Source organism: Varroa destructor, unplaced genomic scaffold (assembly GCF_002443255.2).
Source record: "Varroa destructor unplaced genomic scaffold, Vdes_3.0 BEIS01000002.1, whole genome shotgun sequence".
NCBI classification, from domain to species: Eukaryota; Metazoa; Arthropoda; class Arachnida; order Mesostigmata; family Varroidae; genus Varroa; species Varroa destructor.
Window position 1 is genome coordinate 38,935,916 of NW_019211455.1, and position 25,888 is coordinate 38,961,803.

The following is a 25,888-nucleotide window of genomic DNA, read 5'->3' on the forward strand; positions in this document are numbered from 1 at the left end:
TGGTGGAATATATTACCTTGTATGTTTACCGGTTATATAAGTGAGAGCAACCCGCGGAATCACTCCGCGTCAAACAAACTTAACCCAAGTTACTCGGTTCGAGTATGACCTCAAAAAAATCTATAAAATATAACATACATTTGCCATACATGTCGAATCGAAAACAATGAATCAGGCGACTTGAGAGATTAGTTCACTCGTAACTTGTTTATGTCTACCAACGAACGAACGAAATTGTGCGTGTCATAAAATTTCACCCAAGTACTATGAATTTTTCTTCGTTATTTATTGATACGTAACTGGTGACGACGTCTCTTGTACAAAACAAGGTTGTTCTGTTGTTATTTGTATTTTAACTTATGCATCCTGGTGTTATCAGCGAATACGCTGAAATTGATTGAAACGTTACCGATTGAACGAATCAGAAATCAGAAAAAAGAACTTCTGTCGATTAATAGTAAACGCTGGAAGGCACGTTCTAAGTTAGTGATTTAACTTTGCAGCTCGCACACGGATGAAATCCAACAAAGGCTAATAAAAATTCCGCAGAACCTTTGCAATTTGTGAACATTAAAAAGTATGTTATTTTCAGAACTATCACAGACGAGCAACGTGACACGCTTGAAATTGCGGTATAAAAACTGAAAAACACGGTACAAAAAATCAGTTAAATATTCGATTTGTTGCAATAATTTTTGATCAGTGAGTGAGTACAGCTGTAAATAACATTTCCAAGCTAGGCAGAAAGAACACACACACTTTCGTCGCTGTTCACTGTGGCAGGAACGACGCCTTGCCATCGATCAACGCGGAATTTCCGTGTACGAAATTAATGTGCAAGTAAACCTGCTGAATTTACATAAAGCATATTTTAATCCATCTATTAATTGCAGGACTCGGATCAAAAATAAAACTATGGCACCTCTGGATAACCTTAGCTGTGTCCTGTACAAGAAAGGAGACATGCGTCTGGTAAGTAGCTCAAATTTCTAATCTGCTCAGAACTCGAACGTGCATAGGAAGCTTTCAAAGAAAAGGTAGACGTTATGAAATTATCTATTAATGAAACCGATAATTTTGAAATTAAGGTAACGTGAACGTTCGAGAAAAGCAAGAAAGTTACTATCTGCTGAAGATTTTCTAGAGATGTGTTATAGCTCAAGTAATTGAGCACATTATTCGGGTACTTTGGGACGGCCAAGCGTCTCGTTGGAAAAGACTGGGGGGTCGCAACGGCACATATTATGTAATATGTGTGTTTCTATTATTTGGTAACCATTAAGAAAACATCTAAAGATGAGTAGCAGATAATAAGTCGCATTTTTTACTAACATTACAATAAATGAATAAAAAATAGCCGGTGTCAGAACTGATATTTCGCGTCTTCCTAAATAGTGCTTCTTTGTAACGTAGAACTTAGTGGTGAGAATGGGCTATAGTTGTTTTATATTATTTCAGTCAGTTAATACAATGGTATCGCTCGATATCGATTGCGACGTGAAAATGGGGTGGTATAGCATATCCAAAGAAACAGCTTCGTGCTACGTTCGCATCCACTGGGCAGAATTGGCCATGACTGGTCACGTATATTTACAATACGGATTCATCGGCACCTTCGTTTTCATTTCGCCAACCTATTTTCATCAGAATTTTTAAGCAATGTTGAGATTGTGCCTCTACAATGTAGTTTCCAAGTAGATTTAAGGTAATGGTACGGGAAAACTTCAGGATGAAAAACTTCAAATGCCTTTTCCTTTGTTTATGCAGGAACAGACGGTAATCATGGAGCCAAAGGCTAATGGTGAGTTTATCATCTATTGAACTAAATAGACACATGTATTACTAAACGGATCTGAGCAAGTGTACATAACTAATTGGAAACTGAACTTCAGTAGATTCAAAACGTTGATTTAGGCACAGTAACTATCCCTTTGGCGATACGATATTAGATCGCGAGTTCGTAAATGTTTCGACCGACATCTAACGCTTACCCTATCACAAACTGTAATCACCTTGAGGACAAAAAAAGACATAATGGTATGATCAGGTTCGCATGGAAGCCATGGAGACCAGGATCTGTAAAGGCCCCAAGAACAATGCTCTCTAGCCATTCATGTTTATAACACTAATAATATTCATTTATGTCGTTAACGTAATGAATGAGGTGAAGAAAAAAACGCAATCGGTAGTGAGTGGTTATAAATGCATGTCGCGCCGAAAGCCTATTGGCCACGTAGCTAGCTCACGGTTACGCCTCGCTAGCATCTAAGTATTTCCAGCTACGAACAGCGTTCGTATGGCACATAAACGTAAACAAATTTGTTGCCCTTTAAGATTTCAGGTGAGAACCACATCGGCCATCGAAAATCATTTTCTACACATATATCATTCACTCTATTGACCTATCGGCTGCTACTTTCGAGCAAATGATACTGCTTTATCCGCTATCTGAATCTAGATCTCAAGGGCTTTCGGCTTACATACTATTTCTAATGACGTTAATTGATTTGTTTTATCGTAAATACGTCTAGTTAGTCTGTGTTGTACGTCAAGGTTTAAACGTTTACAGAGGAACTACCTCTTCTATAGGAGGACATAGAAGGCAGCGTGCTAGACACTGCGCTGTTCCTAGTTCAGTTGACAGGTACAATATCCTTGTACTCCTTAGACCTTTAGTTCGGGTTGTTTGACAATGCGTCCTTCGTTTCTCTTGCAGAGGTTCAAGTGTCCATTCGTAGCGTTGGCATTTGCGGCTCTGACGTACATTACCTTGTGCATGGGGCAATTGGTAAATTTGTAGTCACCAAGCCAATTATACTTGGGCATGAAACTGCCGGAGTGGTTAGCAAAGTCGGCGCTAACGTTGAGAACCTTAAAATCGGTAAGTTACGATTGCAAATCGGGATTACCAGATGAGGATATTCATACAAGTAAAGGTACCATCTTGGGATTTATTTACTGCTCTTTATAGGTTCTGTAAATAATTGAAGGCCACGTTTAATGAGGGTAAAACAACACGTTCACTGGAAACAATTAATTTACTGTGCAATAATGTTTGTTCGTATCTTTTTTTCTTTTTTCGATATCGCTAGCGAATAAACGATTACCAGCACATCGATCGATGATAGTTAAAAACAGAATCAACTGAACTACGGAGCGAGACATCGTAACACATGAAGACGGAGAATTTGTCTTGTTTTCAATCAAGTTTCTGTTGTAGTCATCTGTTAAATTATAGTAGTAGTAGAAGACCATCATAGCCGTACATAAAACGTTTCGGGGACAATATATCCCAACATTGTCACGGTAAATTAAAGTTCTTTGACTGCAGTTGTCCATGTATCAAACGAGATTAGAGCGTCTCCCTGAAAATACATCAAGGAATCGGACGGCTACTTCAAATGAACAAACAAATCTCAATTGATGCATTGATGTAGTGCCTAGAGATTCTGTACTGCGAGTGAAGCTGGGCAGCGAGCGTTGTCTTTGAGGTCGAGGCTTTATGCTTTTGTTTTTCTACTGCCAACAGAAAAGCAACAGCCATTATACGAAAGACAGCTTGGCGTTTGGTACATGTCTTCTGATTCTTCAACGAGACAGCATACATGCTACGCATAAAACCGGCTTTTTTTTTGCTTGTATGAATAATCAAAACAAGGAAATGTCACTGGGTCTAAAAACGGACCACGTAAAACTTAAGGAATGTGCTTTTGCAATGCAAAGTACAATATACATATAAAGAAACTTGGAGAGAAGTGAAGTTGAGTAACGAGGAGGAAAGTCGAACTGTCTGGGATATGGTGGCATTAAGTTGCTTCAAGGAAAACGCAAGGGAAACGATTGGAAAAGTGTTCAAAATCAAGATATCGACAACGTCATTGCTGGTGACAGCCGTCCACGTTGACGAAATCGAACAGGCCTGATATACATACTGTATTCATTCTCGGTTTATTGTAGGATCATTGATGACACAGCATTAGTCAACCTCTAGCTGAAAACACCGCTGACTGTTGCCGTAGGTCCTGGAATATCAAAATCAGCTGGGTAGACGGAACTCAAATTTTTAATACAAAAAAGTTGAAGCACTTACACTAGCGTAAGCGGCGATGGAACTCTGATCGTTTGATACGGTTCATTAATCAATACGATCATGAAGATTGTTGGAGGAACAATTCTGATCACGATATATATATATGAATCAAATCAGATTGGGCTGTTCTTCCATGCTATATGTACAAGGATTCAAGCGGCTTTGTCGGTATGCCATCCGACTAAGCTTATCACCGCTTAGTACCACAGCTGCAACGTCTTTTCTCGGAGAATTTGATTGTTGTTCTAGGTCGAGTGCCACCACCTTGTGTCGATTACTGCCTATTGATTACTGCCTATTCAGTTTTTCTTACCAGGAGACGTCACTTGTAAGGTTGCTTAGCTTACCATTCCGAAATCGATCTTTTAACAGCCTGCCACCTCTACATGTCTACACAGAAAAAACTCTCGATGTAGTCAATGTATTGGTGAGTTAGCTTCACAAAGATGCTCATATGTTGGCGTGAGGAAGTTTAGATTTTAAACAGGCCACGCTAGCCGCCATTTTTTGGATGGGTTCCAAAAGCTGATACGTTGAAGCTTGGTGCTTATAAGGTGGTTAGTGATGAATCAACCTATTTTGTTATTATTTTTTATATAAATTATGTTTGTTGGTGGTTCTTTCAATCAGTAAAAGAACTTCTAGCAGTCACTGTTATATAAAATGTCGGCAAATCTCTGTAAGGCTTTCAGTCTCGTCTCCATTACCTGGAATGTAGTTAGCCTCGTCATAGTGTATCTGTTCTATTTTACGATAGAGTCTGTGCTGGAAGAGGCTATGCGTACGCAGAGGACATTTATCTCCGTACGTATTTCTCACCTGATTTGTTAATAATTACCACATATAGGAACGTCAAGCACAGTACAACCACGGCCTGATTGGGGAAACTCTTATCTCTAGGAGAAGAACTCTAGGCGAGTTCTTTCGATTCCTTCTAATAATAATGAGAACTTTTAATTACTTTACTATTCAAGCGAAGCTTAATGCCTATTGAAAAGGAAGTTATTTGTTGCAAGCGTTTTTACATAAAACCAACAGCAGCTAGGCATTCATGCCTGTTAGTGTTCTTACGCTTGAGCGCCGTCCGCCATAGAAGTGTCGCCTACTTCACTCTATTCCAACTGTACCTCAATCGCCTAAATCTCTCGCTGTCCAGTTCGAAGTAAGCCCCGCCAGCCTTAAGGCACGTGTCGTCAGTTTTTCCAGTCGTTAAAGCGGTTTTTTTCGTGTGTAGGATTACATATAAGCTCTGCTGTCGTTTTTTTTTGAATCTCCGCGGTATCTCAAAGCTTGATCTTTTTAATGTTCTTGAGCCTGGACAAAAGCAAATATCACAGGGGCTGCCGGATCTCGTGCACATATTTTTATTTTAAGCAAGAGGTTCAGCTTCTTCCATAAAAAGCGATATGAGCTGACACCACATTAAGAGATGGGTCCACTATTGTGGAGGGCTGCAGTATTCCAAGAACTATTTGGGTTTATTTCTTGTAGTAGCAGAACCATCTAGAACGAAAGCATAATAGTCCAAAAGTTTAAAAACGGTAAGGGAATCAAATTTTTGGCCTAAATTTTTATACTGGATTAGTCTAAGCGAAACTCAGATAATTCGCTTTTGTACCTCTTCTTATATTGTATTCTATTCCATATCCATACGCCTACGTTTTTTCACGCGCAACGATGTGTTAGAGCCAATCGGGCTCCCTACTGAAGCTGTTTACTTGTTAAATCGTTACTGACATATTCGCGTAGAATTTAGGTCCTTCGGCACGATCCTTGCTATAAGCAAATCTTCTGTCTTTAGAAAGTCTTTGTCTCACCTTGTTGCTAGCAGCTTGAAGGTGACGTGGCGATGTTCCAGCATTGTGACAAATTATGTAAAACAAGGATCGTCGTCAAAGCCCTCTCGTTAGTTGCGAAGCCGCTAATAGACGCAATGCTGAGTCCGAGCAAATCTAAACATGTTCCATAGCATTGGTACCAATAATGAACATTTTATCTGACTCTTGGTGCAAATCATGCCGGATTTGCCGTGCTCCCTATCTTCGTTTTCTGGAAAAAATGAAAGAAGATCAGTAATCATTCAGTCGATATTGAAAACGAATAGGCTAGATTGTTACTTTAATATCTCCTGACCTTTCTATATATAATTGATCAGAAAAGATCTAGATGTCGATAGAACAGACATGCTGGTAATAAATGACCGAGCAGACTATTTGCCTTTGCATGTAAAATCCGAAACTTTTATCCGAAGCGCTTATCGCTATGGACGCATTTTTTTTTCACTTCAGCATATAAATGCAATTATCTCATAATTATTTTAACACTACATTTCCGGGAAAAAATAGTTATTAACTCCGTTTTTTTCATTTCCTTTCTATGATATTAAATAGATTGAATTTACTGCTGTTTGTCACGATATTACCCCAAGTAAGGGATACAGAGAAAGCAGCCGAAACGTAAAATTTCGTATGTACACGAAAATCACGCCGCACACACAAAAATTAGTTGTCGGTAGTGTCGCATAAAAACAATGATACTGCCAATGAAGACAGCGTTCTAATTGATAATGCACATATGGCCTTAAACTGCCGCAACTGTCGTCTCTCAGTATATTTTAGATGGCGTGTGAGGTCACTGTATTGCGGGAACATGTCATATGAGGGTCTGTCGCTTTCTGAACTGGGCAGTCATATTAGGACCTTTACGCTTCTGATGCAAGAATCTTACCCGTTTTGATGATAACGGGCGTAACGACTCTATAATAGTCATCACGCCCGTTATGTTAGAGTCGTTATGTTGCATACATCGTTATGCTTAATTTACATCGAGAATTCTCATTACTATAGTAAGTTACTTCAGTATTGTTTCAAGGAATATTTGGAACCTGAAGCAAACGTGAAGGGTGCACGACAGATTTTTGATCCCCGAAACAGAGAGACCCTGGAGGTAAATCCGAAAGTGAAACGCAATGCTTTGTTTTAGTAGTAGCTGATAGTTTCCAGCCGGGACGGAGCATTGTCGTGGTTGTCTGTGTACTTGATTATTAGGTACACAGACAGAAGTATATATATATATAGGTAGTAATTTGTTGTGGCTTCTCTCTATGAAGACAATGGTCCATTGAGTCGGTGGTGTTTAGATATACATAATATATATAGCAATATATATAATAAATGGGAATTGAATGTTCTCGGAGTGTTTCGCTCGCCTGCAAATAAGCTTTCTTCATGAATAGTACAACCAATAATATGGGGCAACTAAACTATGCTATCAGGACTGGGTGGTTGCGAACGTTGGGCATTTATCTTTGGCGAATAGCTCAGAAAGTAACGTGAACGTACGGGGAAGAACTTCGAAAACTTTATTTTTTACGTATTTGTATAGCTAAGAAAAAAACAATCCATAAAGGGCATCAAGTTTCACTTAAATCCCATCAGTCATTGACGAAGTGAAATTCTAACGTTCCCTGAGTTCGATCGACATCGATGGCTTCTCGTCCATCTTATTTGAAATGTACAATATTATTGTGTTTAAATAAAAAAAAAAAAAACCGGCGAACTTTACTTAGCTGTAAAGAGTACTTTGTACATTGCTCAATATTTCACGATCTAAGGTACTGTACGAGATAAGCGAGACGCTATTTTGTGCTGAATACGGTTCGCACAACTGCGGCTGTTCTTCACGGTTTCTATGTCAGACCACTGAGCCTATGTGTATTTGACGTATCACTGTTTTACTTTTTTTTTTTTTTTTTTTTTTATGCATAGGCCTTTACCGGTTATAAGTAAACTTCCAACCTTCATAAAAGCCTGTCTAGGCTACGAATCAGTACCTATTGAATGATATTCCGCGAACTCGATACAAACCCTAAACCAAACGCGGTACCACCACTGAGTTTAATTCACTGTAGTTTTCATTTTCTCTAGACAGTTTCATTTACATTTAAGCGCTTGCTGCAATAGCAAGAATTGCAATCAGTCTGTACAGGTCACCCTGAAATATATCTCCACGTTACTTGCTACCTAGAAGCATCTCATGGTCGTTATATACAGGCTGATATTTATAAATAAGAGAGGTATATGCCATTCTTAACAATGTATTTATTCAGAATCTAGCACTGTAATAAAAGCCTAGTTTAAAGTAGATAGGAAACACACAGAAAGACACGGGAAGTTTAGAGGGTTGTCTTCGAAACATGGCAGAAAAGCAAATGTCTGTTCGAATTTTCGAATCAGGCGGTGACTGAAATTGTAACCATTATTGGTTACGTGGAATTTTTGGTCAGCATTATCACTATGTGTTTGCGATGAATCTGAGAGAGATTGGCATTAGCAAAAGAAACAGATCCGCAATAACTATAAGATTTAATTGTCAACTATTTTTTTGCTGATTCTGGAACCTCAATGCAAAAGTTAATCTAATTAAACAATGGTTAACTTACCCCCCAGTAGTTAGTCTAATACTCTTTGCACTGGGCTCTTAAACTTAAAATGTGTGCTGAATTTTTTTTTTGATATAACGTAGACTAGAGCATTATCTGCACATATATACTCATATATACATATATACTATGTGCAGATGATGCTCCAGCTGAAATATTTGCAGAAACTATTTTAACACTGTCGTTAGGTCGTCATAGGCAAAACACTTTGTCCAAGTAAGATGCTAGCTCTTAGGGCAAAAAAGCTTTGTCAACGATCTCAATTTAACCATGTATAAAGAATGATTGGACTTTATTAACCGCCTATGGCTTCAAGAATGAACAATGGGAAAACGAATCTAAAACTGGCTTTGTAAGAGAAGAGCTCGTTCGTGGAAGACGTGAACGAACTCAGGATGTAGACGTAGCCCCATCTAGACAATAAATTTCTCTGGTTTTCCGAAGTCGACCGTGTGCCGCTTCGCATGGAAGCGTGCGGCTTTTGAAGAAGGCTAACAGGTTTCGGCACACTTTGATGGAAAATTCACGAGGACTCGAGTTGGTCGACACTGTCTGAAAATGCATCCCTGATATCAATGTATTGATCAGGTTGTTGTAAGCGAAAAAAGCGAATTTGATTATTGCTTTCATGTTAATGGTTATTTATGAAGACTTGAGCTATGCATTTAGTACATGCACATGTGTACATGTCGTGGAAGCCAGCCAGATGCTCCTTAAAGGCTAAAATAATTCTCTGACATTGAGAGACTCCAGTTCTCTCAGAGAGGAAGTGTAGGATCGTAATTTTTTTTTTTTGGGCGGCTATGAGTAACTAGCGCCTGGAGAGTGGCGAGGTGATTTTGTTTATATTAGCCGATTACTTAGGGCTAGCTGCTTGAACCTTAGCATGTTTTCGAAAGCACGTATGGCCACCGTATAATCCAGATGTGACCGACTTGGGTTGCTGTTGTTGTGTATGACACGTAATTGAACGAGGGACCAGCCAGCCTCTCCATGACACTTCGAACTGAAGCTATAGCCGAGGTCAGCAATGATTACACAATCGTTAGGAATGGCGCTTTTACGAATATGCGAAATGTGTCGCTCTATAGATTATCCTAGCTAATAAATATATATATAAACAATTGTTTAGGTAATTTTACACGGAACTGAGCATTCCAGGTCGGAGCGTCTTGTGAGCGTTGCTCAAAAGCGCGAAAAACATATTGCTTAACAATATTCATCATCTGAGATAGAACTATACAGAAGACATACATAGTCTCTCTAATTACCCACTGGTAGTGATCTGACTTAACTTATTTAACACGATTCGAAAGTACGGCAATAGCAAAATTGATGGTGTAGCGCGACGTACAAAATAATTATTATGTAGCAGAACAAATTACAGACTCATCATACATGTACAATCGATAGCATCTATCATAGCAAAGTCACTTATCTGATTTGTTATCGTTTTGCCTGCAATTGCTGAAGTAGTATTTCGAAAAAGATCTGTTCATGACCTCATAAAGATTGGCAATTCTCAGTGCTTTCTATTACACTCAACCGATATATCATGAAGACTATTTTTATTCTACCCTTTGAGCTTTTCCGTTCAAAAAGGCACTGCAAGCCTTACAAGGCACGTGGCCGGCTAAATCCGACCAATTAATTGGCTACCGGTATAGTTTAATTGAACTAGCTTTAGTTCTAGAATAGTGTTATAGAAAATACAAACGGTGAAAAACATGGCGGGGCAGAGAAATGTATTAGGTTATTGGGTTTTAATGGTTGAACTGTGAATACGGGCGAAGATGATTAAAAGTTATTACGTATTAAATTTTTAGCTATTGCGGTTGCCGAGAGTTTTATTTGGGGGTCGAAGTTTTTTTTATACGACATTTATAGAAAACTGCCACTGTCCATTCTTCCGTGCGAGGTAGAACTGATTTGTACATTATTCGCTTCCGGTTCATTTTATGCATGAAAATTTCCTCATGGGGCTATATAGCTATGTAGCTTCGGTCCCATTGAGCCTACGAGGTTCTTCATTGAAAAGTGTTAACAACAGCCTACTCCTCGACAATGTCCTTTCGTTGTCATTTGGTGTTCCAGCTGTTAATTGTGTGTACTTCGAAAGGAGCCCTTTTTTAGAGGGTTGTCGTAGAGCTGTTTATCGGTTCTAAGATGTGTACTTAGTGGCATAGGTTTATTATCGAAGCAAACTTAAGTAGACATAGTGTAATTCTGGGAAGTCTGCCCAGTAGACCGTGAACCATTGCTAGCACAATCGCAGGCCATTTCCTCGTTTTCGAAATTGTGCTGTTACTTCCCTAATGACTGTACAACAGTAACGAACGTTTCTCTTGGCGCTGCAACCCAGTGCTTTATATTCAAATACTGATCATTATGCTTACTTTGCCGTCATTGCGTGGTTACAGGTTTGGTTTAAAAGCATTAACTAAGAAACAGACGATGTTATCACAGTATGTTCAATATATTTAATAGTATTGTTTTTATTTGCGACCAGGTGATCGTGTTGCTCTCGAGCCTGGCATCCCCTGCCGTCATTGTGAGGACTGCCTTTCAGGAAAATACAACCTTTGTAGCGATGTCGTCTTCTGTGCTACGCCACCGCACGACGGGACTCTCCGTAGATTCTACTGTCAGGACGCCCAGTTCTGCTATAAGTAAGCTCCGATAAAAATTTTGCCACGCTAAACGTTTTTTAGATTATGACTCAGAAAAAATGTGATGGCTTTCTTGAGATCATATTTTGCGTTTCACGATCCTTAACGCGTACAAGATTAACTACGTAAGTTGAACAACCCAGACAAGAAAAAGTTGACACTATTTTCGATATATATGCCCAAGATACATCGGCGAAGTGCTGTAAATAAAGGTCAATCCCTAAGATGATAATGTGGCAATAATGATTATATGAAGAATGCACTTCTAGCTTAGATTATAGCTTGTCAACGTTTATTCGTACCTCTTCCACAAATATTTATCCCTTTGATGAGAAAAAAAAGTACTAATATCGTAAGCGAAATAATACCGAACGAATATGGATCATTCTCAGGTGGCCTTTGAATCTTTTTTTTTCACTGAAATCACTTGAAAACTTTACATCATGGGTAGAACTCTGGAAGTGGAAGAAAAGGACCTCTGTAGAGACGTCCTTTTTTCATTTGGTATTACCCACACATCAGTAAGGGTGGCGAAATCTTGAACAAACAAGTGTTCTTGGATTCAACTATCTGTTCATACCAAAGAAATAAAAAACCTAAAATCCGATAATCGTAGCAGACGCTATTGTCAAAAAAGGATTGACTCAGCTTACCGATAAGACATCGAGTGCTTACACTTAAAAAATACTATTTCAATAAGGGCCGATCTTTCTTTTCTTTATACGAAAAAAAATTAAGAAAAGCCAATATATGCTAGGCTATGGAATTGGAATCGTCAAACAACTGGCTTTTTTTGGCCAATCAAATAATCCATAATTCATATCTAAGGAGATAGGCACAACAATGCACTAGGCCACCTGTTTCGATAACTTGCGACCATATTCGATGGATGATGGTAACTTTAATAATTACAACAAACAAAAAGTGTATATTATAGATAAATTTTTTTTACAATTCCATTCATCACTATTATGATCTATGCAACTATCTCGGCATGATTATTAAAGGAAAGAAGTTTTTGCCATAGAATATGGTGCGATTCTCGCAATAGACTGTACTCATTTCTCTGAGTGAAATCTGCTAGGTCACTTCGCCTCAAATATCTATATCATGCTTCTTTTGTATAAAATACCTAGTTAATATTGAGATCTAGCAATTCCATAAAGATTTGAAGCACGCTGTATATAAGCGACCCAATCTTGAAGTTATCAATAACAACAGCAACTTACTGGTGACAGAAATTGATGAATGACTGCATTGGGATCGCTCAGTGTCGTTTCACGTACGAACACAAGGCTTTGTACGTAGAACCGTGTCATATATATATATATATATATATATATATATATGATGTATATGATGCGTTTGTTCGCCATGATGTTGGCGAATCCATAAAATCTCGCCGCATGCTTCGACACTATATGGCGCAACAGGACCGACCCTACCGTAGATGCAGGTAGGCTACAGCGAACGCATCTCTATCCGCTGCCTGGCCTTTTTATATACATAAGGCATGACTAGAAGGGGGAACGAACGGGCAGGCCGAAAGAAGGGATGCTATAGGGGAGGAAGTAAGTGGAACAATGCGTAGTTGGCTTAGCTCCGTTCTACGTTCGGGAGCGGCAGCACCAATTTGTCGTCCGAACCAGAAGAGTCGAGCTGTCCAAGGCGAGCACCTCCGGGTGGTGGTAGGACGATAGCTGTGAGAAGAAATAGATTCGCTTAAGAAACGTTCCCTTTGATTAGCCCAAATAATCCCCCATACGAGTACCATGAACTCTGCTCTCGTTGGTTCGATGTATCCTACCTTTGTATTCGACAGCGCTAATAACTAGCTGTACTGCACCTCGCTTTGTTTTGGCGGATGGATCATCGGCCCTAACGCGCTGAACCGTAGGGTTCTTATGCTATAGCCCGCCTACGACTAGCAAACATGAGATCAGAAGCTATGAACACAGATCTGCTTGTGCATCGCTTGTCAGCTTGACTGCCGAAGGTCAAGGTCTGACGGGAGCTTGTGATTAGATGGATTATTCATTATTGAATTTAATTAGGAAGTCAGGTTATCCAATCTTTCATAAGACCCTGAAAATATTCTGATAATGCGATGAGGGACGTACGTCGTTTTGAAGACCTGAAATACTCGTGATATTTCGACCCTATTAAGATACAGACTACAAGCTATTACAGTTTATTGAAAAATAGGAACGATTAAACAGATTCAAAAGTAAACTAACAAAGTGCCTGCAAAACGTAGATGAAAACTTCATAGTAAAAATATAAGGTTTTCTTATATCCGAAGAAGTTAATTAGCGAAATCAAGTTAAACATCGGAAGGGTCTTATATCTGGGTACCCTCTATGAATCGAGGAAAATTAAAGCCCATAAACTAGACCCAGTATTGTGTGTTATAAAACGTATTTGCGGTATCGTTTCTGGCCCACATAGTGGCATTCATCTAAAAGCATTAGAAATTATTTTTAGATGCGTATCTACAAATTTGTCAATTTGTTTTTCTCAATCTACTTCCCAAGTACGCTATTCGAGTATAGGCTCGTATTAAATTTTTCTACAAGGAACTGTTTTTACAAGATGCAATTGCACCTTTTTTATTGCAAATTTCACTTAATAATGCTATATAATCGTGCTAGCTTTCATTTTGTCGTATAACATATAACACTTGAGCTTTTCATTTGGTATAAGAACATTTTATATAGGGTAAAAGGCTGCACCATTCGCTCTTGTGATAGTGCCTAAAATTGAGAAAGCCATTTTATGGGTTCTATTTATTAGACGACACGATTCACTCTATATTAGTTGTCAGGGCATAGCTCTAAAGGTATTGTAATTAAATGACGATCGGTCGTCAACACTTCCAGAACTCGGTGTTGCATCTTTTTGTAAGCGGCGTTTTTGTAGCCTTAAAAGTATCATATTATTGATCACAGAAACAAAATTTCGGGAGTTTAGAACAGCTATAAGTTAGATGGCCACAGCTTAAACTATCGCATAAAAAGCCGCACTTAGTATGACATAAACATAAACACTTGACGGTAATTTTCGCGGCAGTATTTATTATGAAAGCCTATTTCTATGTAGCACTCTTTCTTCTGAACCTCCTCAAAAAGTACACGACATATCATAATCACTGGGATTAGGTTGTGTCGTAGGAAATGGAACCAATTTTAGTAGACTTCTATTACCACTTGAATATTTATGATAAACAGAAACCGTGAGAGGGTTGTTCGCGCAGTGGAAAGAAATATTTTGACAAATCGTTGAGTATAGGCTTAAGGTTGTAATAATGGCGCCACATGTTGTCAATGCAAACGTCTGGAAGCACTAAGTGACGATAGCGTTTTGCCTATCATATTGAAACAGACCTGTCTCATATAAAATTTACGGAAATATAATTTCAGTATGATCGTCTAAGACAGAACTTTCTCCCATACCGTAATGGCAATCCTATTTTACTGCCAACCATCTTGAGGTGACATCAAGTACTAATGTGTGAAACAGTTTTGCAACGATGCGTTTTTCAGGAAGAATAGGTCCACCTCACCCAAAGTACACTAGTTGGCAATAATGCTTGGAGTAGCATTGTATGGGGAATCTTTACGCTGCACCCCTTCCAGCTCGCTAAATAAACGCCTTCCGCTCGCACCCTCAACTTTGTCCGTTTCTCTTGCATCTTGTTTTTTTTGCTTTCCCATTTTCGAAGTTGGTGAAGAAGGGCACAACTTCGAAGTACAGGTATGCGGATCCAGTGACTGATTCGGGCTCCGTGGGCGACACGACCATGCACGTGACGGGCTACTTGTGTCACAAATGTTGAGTGCGCACTGCGTGACCTTTGTCACCGTAGGAAATGTGAGTGAGGATGTTGGGGTAGGCGATTTGTTCAATGAAATTGTCCAGCAATGATCGTGACTTGACGGCGACTTGTCTGTTCGTACTTTGCGTCTCCATGTTTTCGTGCTCCCTGCCTGTCCCTTATTCCAAGCACTCCAGTCTGAGGTTAGCCTGAGTTAGCCTGGGAAGCTGTCAGGGAATACGGCAGGATAGGGCAGCCTTGCATTGACGTAAGCAATAGACTTTAGCTAGTTTAGCAATCTATCGCCGCAATCTATCGTGTTCATTTTCGTTCTATTCTGTGCTCTTCTGTTCGCCAAAGACAGCTCGTTCCATATTGTGCCTTGTGACAGCACATGGCGCTTCTGTCACCATCAACTATTAAGCCCTCAAGTACACGGCTTTGCTCTGCATTCGCGACTTCTATACGACTCCCGATGCTCCGGGGTCCATCTGCTTAATAGATTCGCGACGTGCTCGGCATGGTCACAGGGTACTGGACCTTGAGACTTGGTTTTTCTCACTGCTGGTAATAGCGACAGTAGTAGCAGTGGCAGGTGGTTCGACCGGCAACCGGATACTTCAGCCTCGGTTCTTAGCCAGTGGCCTCTAACGCAAAGGTACACGGTACACACTGAGATAGGACAAGGGTCATCACGTTTACGGTAGACGTCTCTCCTGTATATCCATGAACAGACTTTCCAATGTTTTGTGTCCACTTTTTTTGAAACACTCTTGCGACTTTCTCCAACGAGCTGGTTAAACTCTGTCTATTCTGTCTATTCAAAGCTACACGTAAAGCTTCAAAGATATCATATTTTAAGCATAAGCACGTTGTTTCTGAGTTTCGCCATGAAATTCAGAAATAAACTGTATATTACCGCCTAATATGGAGTGGTAGTCATCTTTTGGCCCACGATCGTTCGCGCTGGCAGCCGTACTGCTTTATCTTCAAGAGAAGGTTTATGGGAGCACATATATTCGAAAGGTTCTTTCAATTTTAATCAAGGCTTGCCTCACCTCGTCAAAAGGCTAGTACCCCTGTACTAAGTAATACAACACAAGAAATTATCCAGCGAAATTACCAGTTAAAACTTAAGTTAATGATAACTCATTGTTGTTTGTGATTCGATATTATCGCTGCGTTCTTCCGACATATAAAATGTACTCTCGAATGTTCTAGATATTTCGTCAACATATAAGCCGTTTTAAAAATCTTTAGCTAGCTGCTACATACGGAGACAAGGGCTCGACGATTTCTTCGATGGTGGGGAACGTAAAATAATCTCTAGCGTTTGAAAAGAGCGCCATACTGCTCTGCGTTGAGTAGCGTTAATTATCCTATTCATGTTTTGTTAAATTTCGTCGAAGCGTTTTTTCAGTGACTAACTGATGATGGTCTAAGGTGGTGTCCAAGGTGTAGGTCGAAGGTGTCGTGGTTTACGCTAGCAGTGAACAGAGCTAAGATTCCTCTCACAGCTTAGAAGCCGGTAACAGGAATCGTTTGCAAACCAGTGAGAGTGCTACAATGGCACGGTTGCCTAACTAGCTAAGCCAGATATGGGTCTCTACAAGGCTACCCTTGCTGGATACCATTATTGACCACTGTTGTTTGGCAGTTTCGGAAAAAGGACAACGCCATAGACCCTTCTATTTTTCGTCTAAGGCCTTTCCAGCGGAACAAAAACGGTGCACTATGCACCAAGGAGTAGTGGCCCAACCAACGACCCAATGAACAATAACAGTAGCAGGAGACCCTACGAGACCGAAAGTTCCTCGGACTGAAGTTTGCAACGGATAAAACCTGCAAACGTGATGGGGACGACGGTAGTGGTAAGAGATAAAACGTATAAGAATAAACTTTTGCGGATTGGTAACGCGAAGAGCACTGAAGGAGAAGCGAAATCGGTCGAGCTCACAAGTACCGTCTTACACGTTAAAGTACCACTTAAGCAGTCAACGCCAATCCAGGCTATCTCAGCTACGCTTGATTGCTGTATATTTTTTGGAATTTATTAAAATTTACGAAGTGTGGCAACGTGGAAATAATAAGCGAGCAAACAGAAAAAAGTAAGGTTGACTTTGAAGAGGGGCGCGAGCAGCGTCGGCTGTAGTTCTATGGCAAACTTTTCAGTCAGGCTTGATGTCCTAGGTACTGATACTGTCGTCTTCACACATCTTCTGTGACGGTTAATTAATGAATGCTAGATATTGTGGCACAAAATAATTGTTGCTGCTGCTGAAAGGCTCAGAGAGACGTATGTCTGTCTTATGAGCCTGTTGCTCTGTTATTTAGGGTGACTGCTATTGACGAGTTGCAGAGACACGACTAACGCGCTAATTAGCCGTTTTTTTGTGATGTTAATTATAAAAATGAACTGATCATTACACCGAATTTCATCCCGTTACATGGACCAAATTGATTTTTGATTGAACCAGGCAAACAAACAAGCAAGAAATGTTTGTTTAGGTATTTCACAAAACACTAACGTAGTGTTTCGGGTAGACGATTCTAGGTGAACATGGTTGAAGGCATCACCGTGGTGGCATTTTCGTATATGCCTAAAAATTCTCGTCAGCTATAAGGAAGCTGTAGCTTTTGTCAAGCAGCTCAATCAATTGACGTGATAAATAAGATGAACAAAATTGCGAAATTGTACCAGCGCTCGAAACGGTCAACATAATAAATCTAGCTTTAAAGCAATGAAAAATAAGCGCAGGTGCCTCATTTTAGACTGCCGCCGAATATGAGCCTTGACGAAGGCGCATTCATTGAGCCGCTCTCGGTTGCCGTACATTCGTGCAGACGCGCCGCTATTCAACCAGGCCAGCGTGTTCTCATCACCGGAGTCGGTAAGTAAATTTCAAAAGTATGTAGCTAGCACACCTGAGTAGATTCTCGACGTTTTTACAATTGCTAGCTACGATTTTGCAATGAAACCGACAGAATAATGGGACTACCTTGTCAGGTTTTGTAACAGTCGAGGTTTTTCATGGCTCTAACAACAAACATGTGTCTTTCAATCAGCCTAACCTAATTAATCTAGAAAAAAAAAAAAAAACTGTGCCGGCACTGCGAATGTTCAACCAATAGTTAGATTTCTTTTTTACCATTAATCTGCGGCTGCAACTTAATTTGCAAAGCTCAACCCTCTTATATTTATTATTGGCCTCTATTCGTTGTAAGCATAATGTCTTCTTACTTTCCCCATTGGCTATAAGATTGACTGTATGGTACAAGCGTACCGTTTCCCTATGAATCCACGAGCTGACCATGTTTTTAGATAGATAATTTATTCGGACTCCTCTTATGTTTTGATGGAAATCGTGTTGCCACTTATCAAGCTAGTAATGTTTTCAAATCTAGTAGTTCGAACTATTGTCTTACAATAGTGATGCAGTTTTAGTCAAGCTTCGCTATTGAAATATACTGATTTCAACAAAAAAAGACAGCTTCATATCATACTACCACTCACTACTATTCAGCATATGAGCATATATTATTCGAGTTCATTTAATTGCCACATGCTAGTAAGAAAACACTTGAACACACACACACAGTCAAAAAAGCTTCCTTTAGGTTTCCTACGGTCTATTTTATTGGCATAGTAGCGCAACCGCGAGGAGCATCAGAGGTGTAACGCCGAAACGCTAAGAGAAAAAACAGCCATGCAGTCCGCCATGCGGTCTTGATATATCAACTATTGACCCTGATGCACTCACAGCCTGACAGCTCAAACATACCCGCAGGTACCGGAATCATTTAGGTAATGCGCATTCGGCCAAAAACTTTGGCTGACCCATTCTTTTCATTCATAGGAAATATATAAGACTATAATCTGTTCGAACGCTATGAACTACCATAACGGTTTAGCAACTATACGACGAGAAATAAGCTTACGATTTAGCGCTTCAAATTTTGGCGCCAATCATGTGATTGCTTAAGTGATTTATCTATCACGATGGGTTCCGATGTATTCCTACCATTGGCGACCCAATATTATCGTTTAAATAAATTTTGATTTTTCTAAACCATTATATATGTGACATTTACGGTACCATTTTTGCTAGATTAGTCCTTCATTCGAACAACTAAAGTGGAATTATCATCAGTCGTGTGTAATGTGCCCCTGACTATAGTATGGTACATTAGATTAGCCGTATGGTAGTAGATTAGTATGGTAGATTAGCCGTTCTGAACGAATAGTATTAGCTCTATAAAAAGCTTGAGAATCTGAGCTGGGTTGTGTTACTTATCCACGTTCATATACTCGTAGTAGCAGGTCATTTTATGTTTGAATGTCCTTAACAAAAATGTATGGTATCGGCCACATTTCTGCGACCGAGCCCTTGGATCGTACAACGAGTACTTCTATGCACAAATATATTAAGTACATTTCAGTAACGTCAGGCAAACCTTTGAATGGATGCGGTGAGTGTCTTTAAGCTACCGTTGGGGAATGCAGGTAGCACGCCTCGTATTTGAATCTTACATCGTCTTCGACATATCGTAACTTTGATACCAGGGAATACCAGAGAACTTAAAAATTTTCTATTTCAGTTGGAAACGCGTTCCGGGCTGTTGCAGCAAGAGGATCTGGTGTTTGAAATTGTTTTCAATTAGTTAAACTAGAATGATTTTCTAATGTGTGTTAGAGACACATTCGTCCCAGCGTCCTGGCAGTTTCTGGACAACCGTCCAGCTACCATTGCTGTACCCACAGGTTATTCCTTTACGGCGTCAACCAATAGAGGGATAGGCTCGTTCATTAATAGCTTTTTTTAGGGCGTCAAAAGCCCGGTAATTACAAAAGGACCGGGTTAAGGCTAGCGTTTATGTGTACCTTTGGTCAATTCAAGACGTCATTGCCGCATGACGATATGAGATGGTGTTGTTATTGCTTGTTTGGTCACCGTGCCGACGGTCCATTAAGTCCTTTGAAAAACTCGAAACAGCGGACTATATTCACTGTTATTCCCAGCGAAGATCTCTTTAGCAACAGACGCCCCTGGTCAATCACACTACCATCGCCTACATTTTTATATTGCTGGTCATTATGTGGTAAGTTTTTGGCAACGTTGAACTATTGTGATAGCATGCTGCATTCGTTCGTATTATGTTACAAGTAAATACGTTCATCAAGCTTGTACCGCCTGTACTAGCCAAATCATGTTGGAGCACCATAAGACTATCGTGATTGTTCCCATCATTATTGGGCATTCGTACATGAATGCAGACCTAGCTGAATATAAATAGTGAGTGATCTGTTCGAATAAGTGATGGCGCAGAAAGTTTTTATTGCCAAAATACGTGGATTAAATTTGTTCTACGATCTGGGTTTTGTTATGACGGGACATCGAATATGCCTAAATGTCCTTCCGTGACTAGATAATGCCACACTATCGTAGCGCAGCGATTTACAGCGTACGATCTTCATAACGATCGCGAGAGGAACGTCCTATTACGGAGGATCGTACGTCATAAAGCTGACTAAGGAGCTCTCATATGAAACTCCGTTTACGAAAATCCTCATAGGAAAAGTTCGATTACCCTCTGAACACTTATATAAGGGGAGCGCACAAGTATAACAAGGACTAAAGATATGATTTTAAGTAATTAAATTCTCAACTGTTATGTATACAATTCTGAGGATTGAGGTTTAAAAAGGGTTGAGGAAACTATTAGTTGAAAATTCTACTAGTGGCTCCGTTATTCGAGTAAACTAGTTCGAACAGCAGCGAAAGCTTCTGATCTTGTTCGCTGAAACTCAGTGGACGAACAGGAGTTTTGTGTAAGTGAAGCCTTGCATCCGACGAGAAAATAGTGTTCTCCATACGAAAATACGATGTCGACAGCGAAACGCGATATCAATTACGGAAGTTTAGATAAATAACTTTAGATAAATAATTAAGTTTATCTAATTTGTCGGCAGTACGGACGAAAAACAGCGAATGATTCAAAACACTCGTTGCATACGAGTGTTTTGAATCATTCTTAGTTAATGTCTTGAAGATATGTTCCTTCATGTTTCCACTACTGACGAAAGGGGCCACATGCTCGAGGTTTTTACCAGGGTGAACCCATTATGTACTGGTTCCATGGTACACACTTATGAAAGTTGGCTCGTTGTCAGTAACTGTATTGCAACCTTCTGGTCCAGCCGCTTCTTTATTCGTAGGTCCTATCCTCGCCTTGCTGAGCTACAGTTTTTTCACTATAAAGAAATTATACTCTGTGACGCAATATTGCAGCCAACCCCTTCCAGCTGCTGACTTGAAATTCCGTGACCTGAATAGTGCCCGAACTTGCAGGGCCCACTCAGGTTTTCTGCCCATATTTCTTCCAATATGAGCTAAAACCTGACAAATCAAACTCGAGCTGACGGTGCCTTTTCCAAGACCAACATCTGCACGTGTTGCGCATTATTCGCTACTCGTAGCGTAAGTGGAGGCGGCTTCTGTGAATTTGTGTGCGATTTCCGCCGCCAGCGATCCTTTTTCTAGGTGCGACAGTCTTTTCAGGTGATCGTACCGTATGCCCCAACAGCAAGTTTTCTTGAGGCTGTCGTCCCAGAGCTGGCACGTGTTAACATATGCAGTGCAAAGGGCATACGATTCCTCGCCCTCCTTCAAGTAGTTTTTCCTAATGCAGACCACTGACTACATATACGGATGGCTAACAGAAGAATACTTGTATGTACATATTTAGCTACCCCTACCAGTAACAGCTGTGTGTTTGCCTATTTTGTGCGATACGACTTAAAAGTGCACCTGGTGCCCGCGAACGAATAGTATATAGGAAAAGTATACAGCGTAAAAGGCACTTCCCCTTTCCCCCTCCCAACTGAAAGAAAGGTAATAATACATCCTTCTCGGATATACTCGGCTCATAATATGGTTGAGATTATATCTTTTAGTCTATTATAATAATCCTAGTGCTCTGGACCCTGATATAAAAGCATGAAGGTGACCTGCAACGTTGACAGTCCTAACAATCTTAGCAAGTCCATAAAAATAGGGTAAACTTTGACTTAATCAGAGATATCGCCGCTCAAAGGTCTTGATTATGACACACAATATCATACTCAATAGTACTGCTTTCAAAGTAATTAGATAACAGTGAAGTGCATGCCTTATAGTCAAGTATTTGATGTATGGTTTTAATTAATCAATCAATGCTTGCCTAGCATTTCGGAAATTATCTACGCAAATAAAGCTTTTTACAGGAAATATCAGCTACACTCAACGACGAATCGAAATATTTAAAGCTAGGAAATTCTCCTTACAAACAACTGGGCCACTGACAGAAGTTAATCCTAAAGGAAAATGGATTCGGTAAATCATAAACTGCCATATTGATAAAGTTAAGTGGAAGTCAGTCACTCTTTGTCACTGAAGATCTTCATTTGTTCGGTGTTTTATTGGCCGTATGTTAGCTAGCTTTCTATATTCGTTGAATTTTTTCTAATCGATTCTATGCCAACCTTCATTTTAATTTTTATGCCATTCAAGCCAGAAGCTTCCCTGAACAGAGATGGCGTAGTTGTCGCTTTATTCAGCCAATAATTTCGATACACGGCGTAGAAACGGCCCTAAGCGTAGCAGTGGTCGCTTGCAGCCCGCTATAGTACTTTTCGAGAAGGCATACGACTTCGCGTTCCCGCTTCATCTTCCCACTTAACACTCCCCAGCAGTAGAAGTTCCGTTACGTGTCCTTAGTTTTGCTTCGTCGCTTTTCTAATCTTCTATCGTACCCGTTGAACTCAAAATCGAGAATTTCCTGTCTTACGTAAACTGTTTGCTTGATAGGCGAATTAAATTGTTGCTATAGATACGGCGATATGTTTAGGCTGCTAGGTAACAAATATTTGAAATCAATTATCTAGCGGATAGCCTAGTTCGTTTAACGTGAACCGGCGACAAGCATCACACAGAATAAAACTGAAATATTAATTCTCTCTTAATTATTCGAATTTCCTTCTATATCCGTAATGCTTCACACAAGCGAAAGTAAAGCTTTCTACACTTAGTTTTGTATGGTGCATGATAGCTCCTGAAAGGCAGATTTTCGAAGATAGAGCACTACTGCATTTTAGCGCTCACCGATCTGTGACCCAATGGCATAGAAACATTTCACATAGAAGAATATAACGATACTATAATATGGTGCAAACGAATGGTACAAGTGAATACTTAGCGAGGTGTACACCAGACTGGGAATCGAAGAAAGTGGATATGACTTGATATACATTCTGGTCCAAAAGTCAGCGTCAGGATTCGCGTTGGATCATTGATAACTGGCTCCTCTGTTTCGAAATAATGCCGAGTCAAGTGTATCTATAATCATCACGTTAGTGGCTAAGGTTTCCACAATCATACCATAGCATGTTTAAGATGCTGGTTTACGCTATTCGTTCTTGATGACGTGTCTTCGGTGACTGACTTTGACTAAAGTTAACGCCAAAACGTTATGGTTTTGAACCATTTTACCAAATAGTTTACCTATTTGGGTAATGAGTACTAATGGTCCTGCTTAGATAGTACCGTCTATTAGCGATGTGTGTGCTACAGAGTTCTGAACTCACTTATTCAGTGCCATAGTGAACTTTCATTGATTATATCAATTTCGTTAAACCCTAAATGGGCTACTCAGAGAAGCGAGCCTACATTGAAATGGATCGGATATTAATATTGTTTACTTTGTAGAAATTTTGGAGGTTCATTCGTAGAAAGTTAACGAAACCTGTTTTGTCAACTGTACATGAATGATATTTGTGGACTAGCGGAAATTTAGGAAATATGGACCTCTCGAAATATGGATAATAAACTTTTAAAGATATGAATCTAGAAAATGTGACGGTTGTTAACTTTTAGACATCAAGAAACGTAAATTTACTTTCGCAAAAAAATTAATATAAATTTACATTTATCGGTAATAGATATCTAACATTTATAGCCGATCCAGACAATGATTGATTCCGTACGTATGTCTGAAACGTATGTCTGAAGTGGGTGACAGGAAAACTTTATATCAAGTAAATATTGAATAACCAGGAATCTTTCGATTCCTGGTTGCGAACTTCAGTATGAGTTGTGAAAGAAGGACGAATTGTAATCCTTCATGGTAACATCTAGGTGTAGGTACATTTTTGCTGAATTTATACAAATGCAGCACATATATATAACTGCGAAATGTTAAAACAGGCACAGAATAGGGTATTTTATTAGCTTTGTGCTGGAGTCAAACAAATGCTGACCCCGCCATACAATAGCGTAGTTTCAACGGCAGGTTTTTCTACAGCTTTATGCATAGACTGTACTCTCAAGCCAACCAAGGTTAACAATTTCTCAAGTTCACAAAAAGTACTAAACACTTCTTTCTTCAGAAATACGCGTTTTAGTCGCGCTGATATTTTTTCGTACTCTCGTAGACTTCAAATGCCTACTGTGATGACCCGATACAGATGGGGCCAAATATTGAGACCAGTGTGTGCCAATGATTAATTTTAGGCGCCTAAAATGGTCCCAAGATGTTTGACGTAGCCCCCTTATAGGTAATCCAATTGAAATGATTCACGCGCGTCCTAACGAGCAATCGCCGAGATTTCTATAACGACGCAGGCTCACCTTTGTTAGGTCCACTCCGTTTAACGAAGATGTCTGATAGGTGAGCGTGCTCTTCACATATAATCAAATATTAGGAGGTTTCACATTAAACTACGATCAACTAAAGTCAGCCAGTGGGAGATACGCTTAGTTGAGTATACGCTTGATAATATATAAAGTGTTAATATTGCCTGACACGCCAAAACGTCTCTAGTACAAGAGCAGTGGAGCGTCATCTTGTCACAATGATTCCGCTCTACGTCAGCTACATGCTTGAGCTCCTGTTCTAGAAGCTTCAACAAGTATAGTCTGGAGTCCGGTACAGGATATCTATATAAATGCGTCTATATATCGTTTCGCTGACGCAAAACACCTATCTAAAAACATCTAAAATAATTCAGTGGAAAATTAGGTAGCCCTCTTAATTGTTCCGCTAGTAATAATGTGATTGTACTAAAATTGTCTAGAATAATATTGTCTAATCTATTTGGGACGTTAGCTAAAATAAAAAACACTTTAATTGATATCTCGTAGTCGTTTAAGGTATCTTGAATGACAAAACTTTGATGATGGTACATAAGAGAACAGTGTTTACTTAATTAAAACTTGTTTCCAGGACCAATTGGCTTACTTAACATGCTTGTTGCCAAGGCGTTCGGGGCTTCTCGGATCGCCGTGATTGGTAAGTAAAAGGATTCGAATAATATTGTACCATTTCTAATTGAGATGAAACCCTCCAAGTAGAAGTTAATAACTTAAAATTATTGTCTAATTTTAAGTTTAGTGCTTACGTTATTGTCTAACGTATAATCGAACGAGAAAAGTTCTGTTGTCTTGCCTCAAGAAGTTTTCCAAGGTGATTATTACTGTTACCATTATAAATCAATGGAAGAAATAACTACCTCGTATTACTTGATGCAATAAATAGCGGGTCGAAATATAGTACCCATATTTCTTCTAATGGCTCTAGTATCCTTTTTTCTAAATTGACTTTATCGGCTATACTCATTCTTCAGTAAACGTTACCAAAGCCTTACAACAGCAACGGCTTCAATAGTGAAATATGTATAGCCGGCCATTCAAATGGGCACAGCCATATTTTCTTGTTATACTGCATGCTCTTGGAACAGAATATCTCGTAGGCTACATTGAGCCAAGCAGTTGCATTTGATAAAAGAGTAGCAATTGCTTAATAGTATTTCCATCAATTCAATAAACGGTGTTAGAGCT

The 25,888-nt window shown here is 39.6% G+C and overlaps 1 protein-coding gene across 6 annotated transcripts in view; it reads left to right on the forward strand.

Moving 5' to 3' along the window:
- Positions 1-25,888, forward strand: part of LOC111244465 (sorbitol dehydrogenase-like) — a 56,745-nt gene that overhangs the window by 5,452 nt on the left and 25,405 nt on the right. For 3 of the 6 annotated variants that reach the window (XM_022791641.2, XM_086978759.1, XM_086978757.1), the window contains exons 2-7: positions 894-972; positions 1,768-1,801; positions 2,717-2,881; positions 11,041-11,200; positions 17,787-17,905; positions 25,275-25,340. In XM_022791641.2, coding sequence (XP_022647376.1) covers positions 916-972; positions 1,768-1,801; positions 2,717-2,881; positions 11,041-11,200; positions 17,787-17,905; positions 25,275-25,340 — 601 coding nt within the window. In that variant the 5' untranslated portion in view covers positions 894-915. The remainder of the gene's footprint in view (positions 1-893; positions 973-1,767; positions 1,802-2,716; positions 2,882-11,040; positions 11,201-17,786; positions 17,906-25,274; positions 25,341-25,888) is intronic. The other 3 variants (XM_022791642.2, XM_086978760.1, XM_086978758.1) reach the window with 1 other exon arrangement.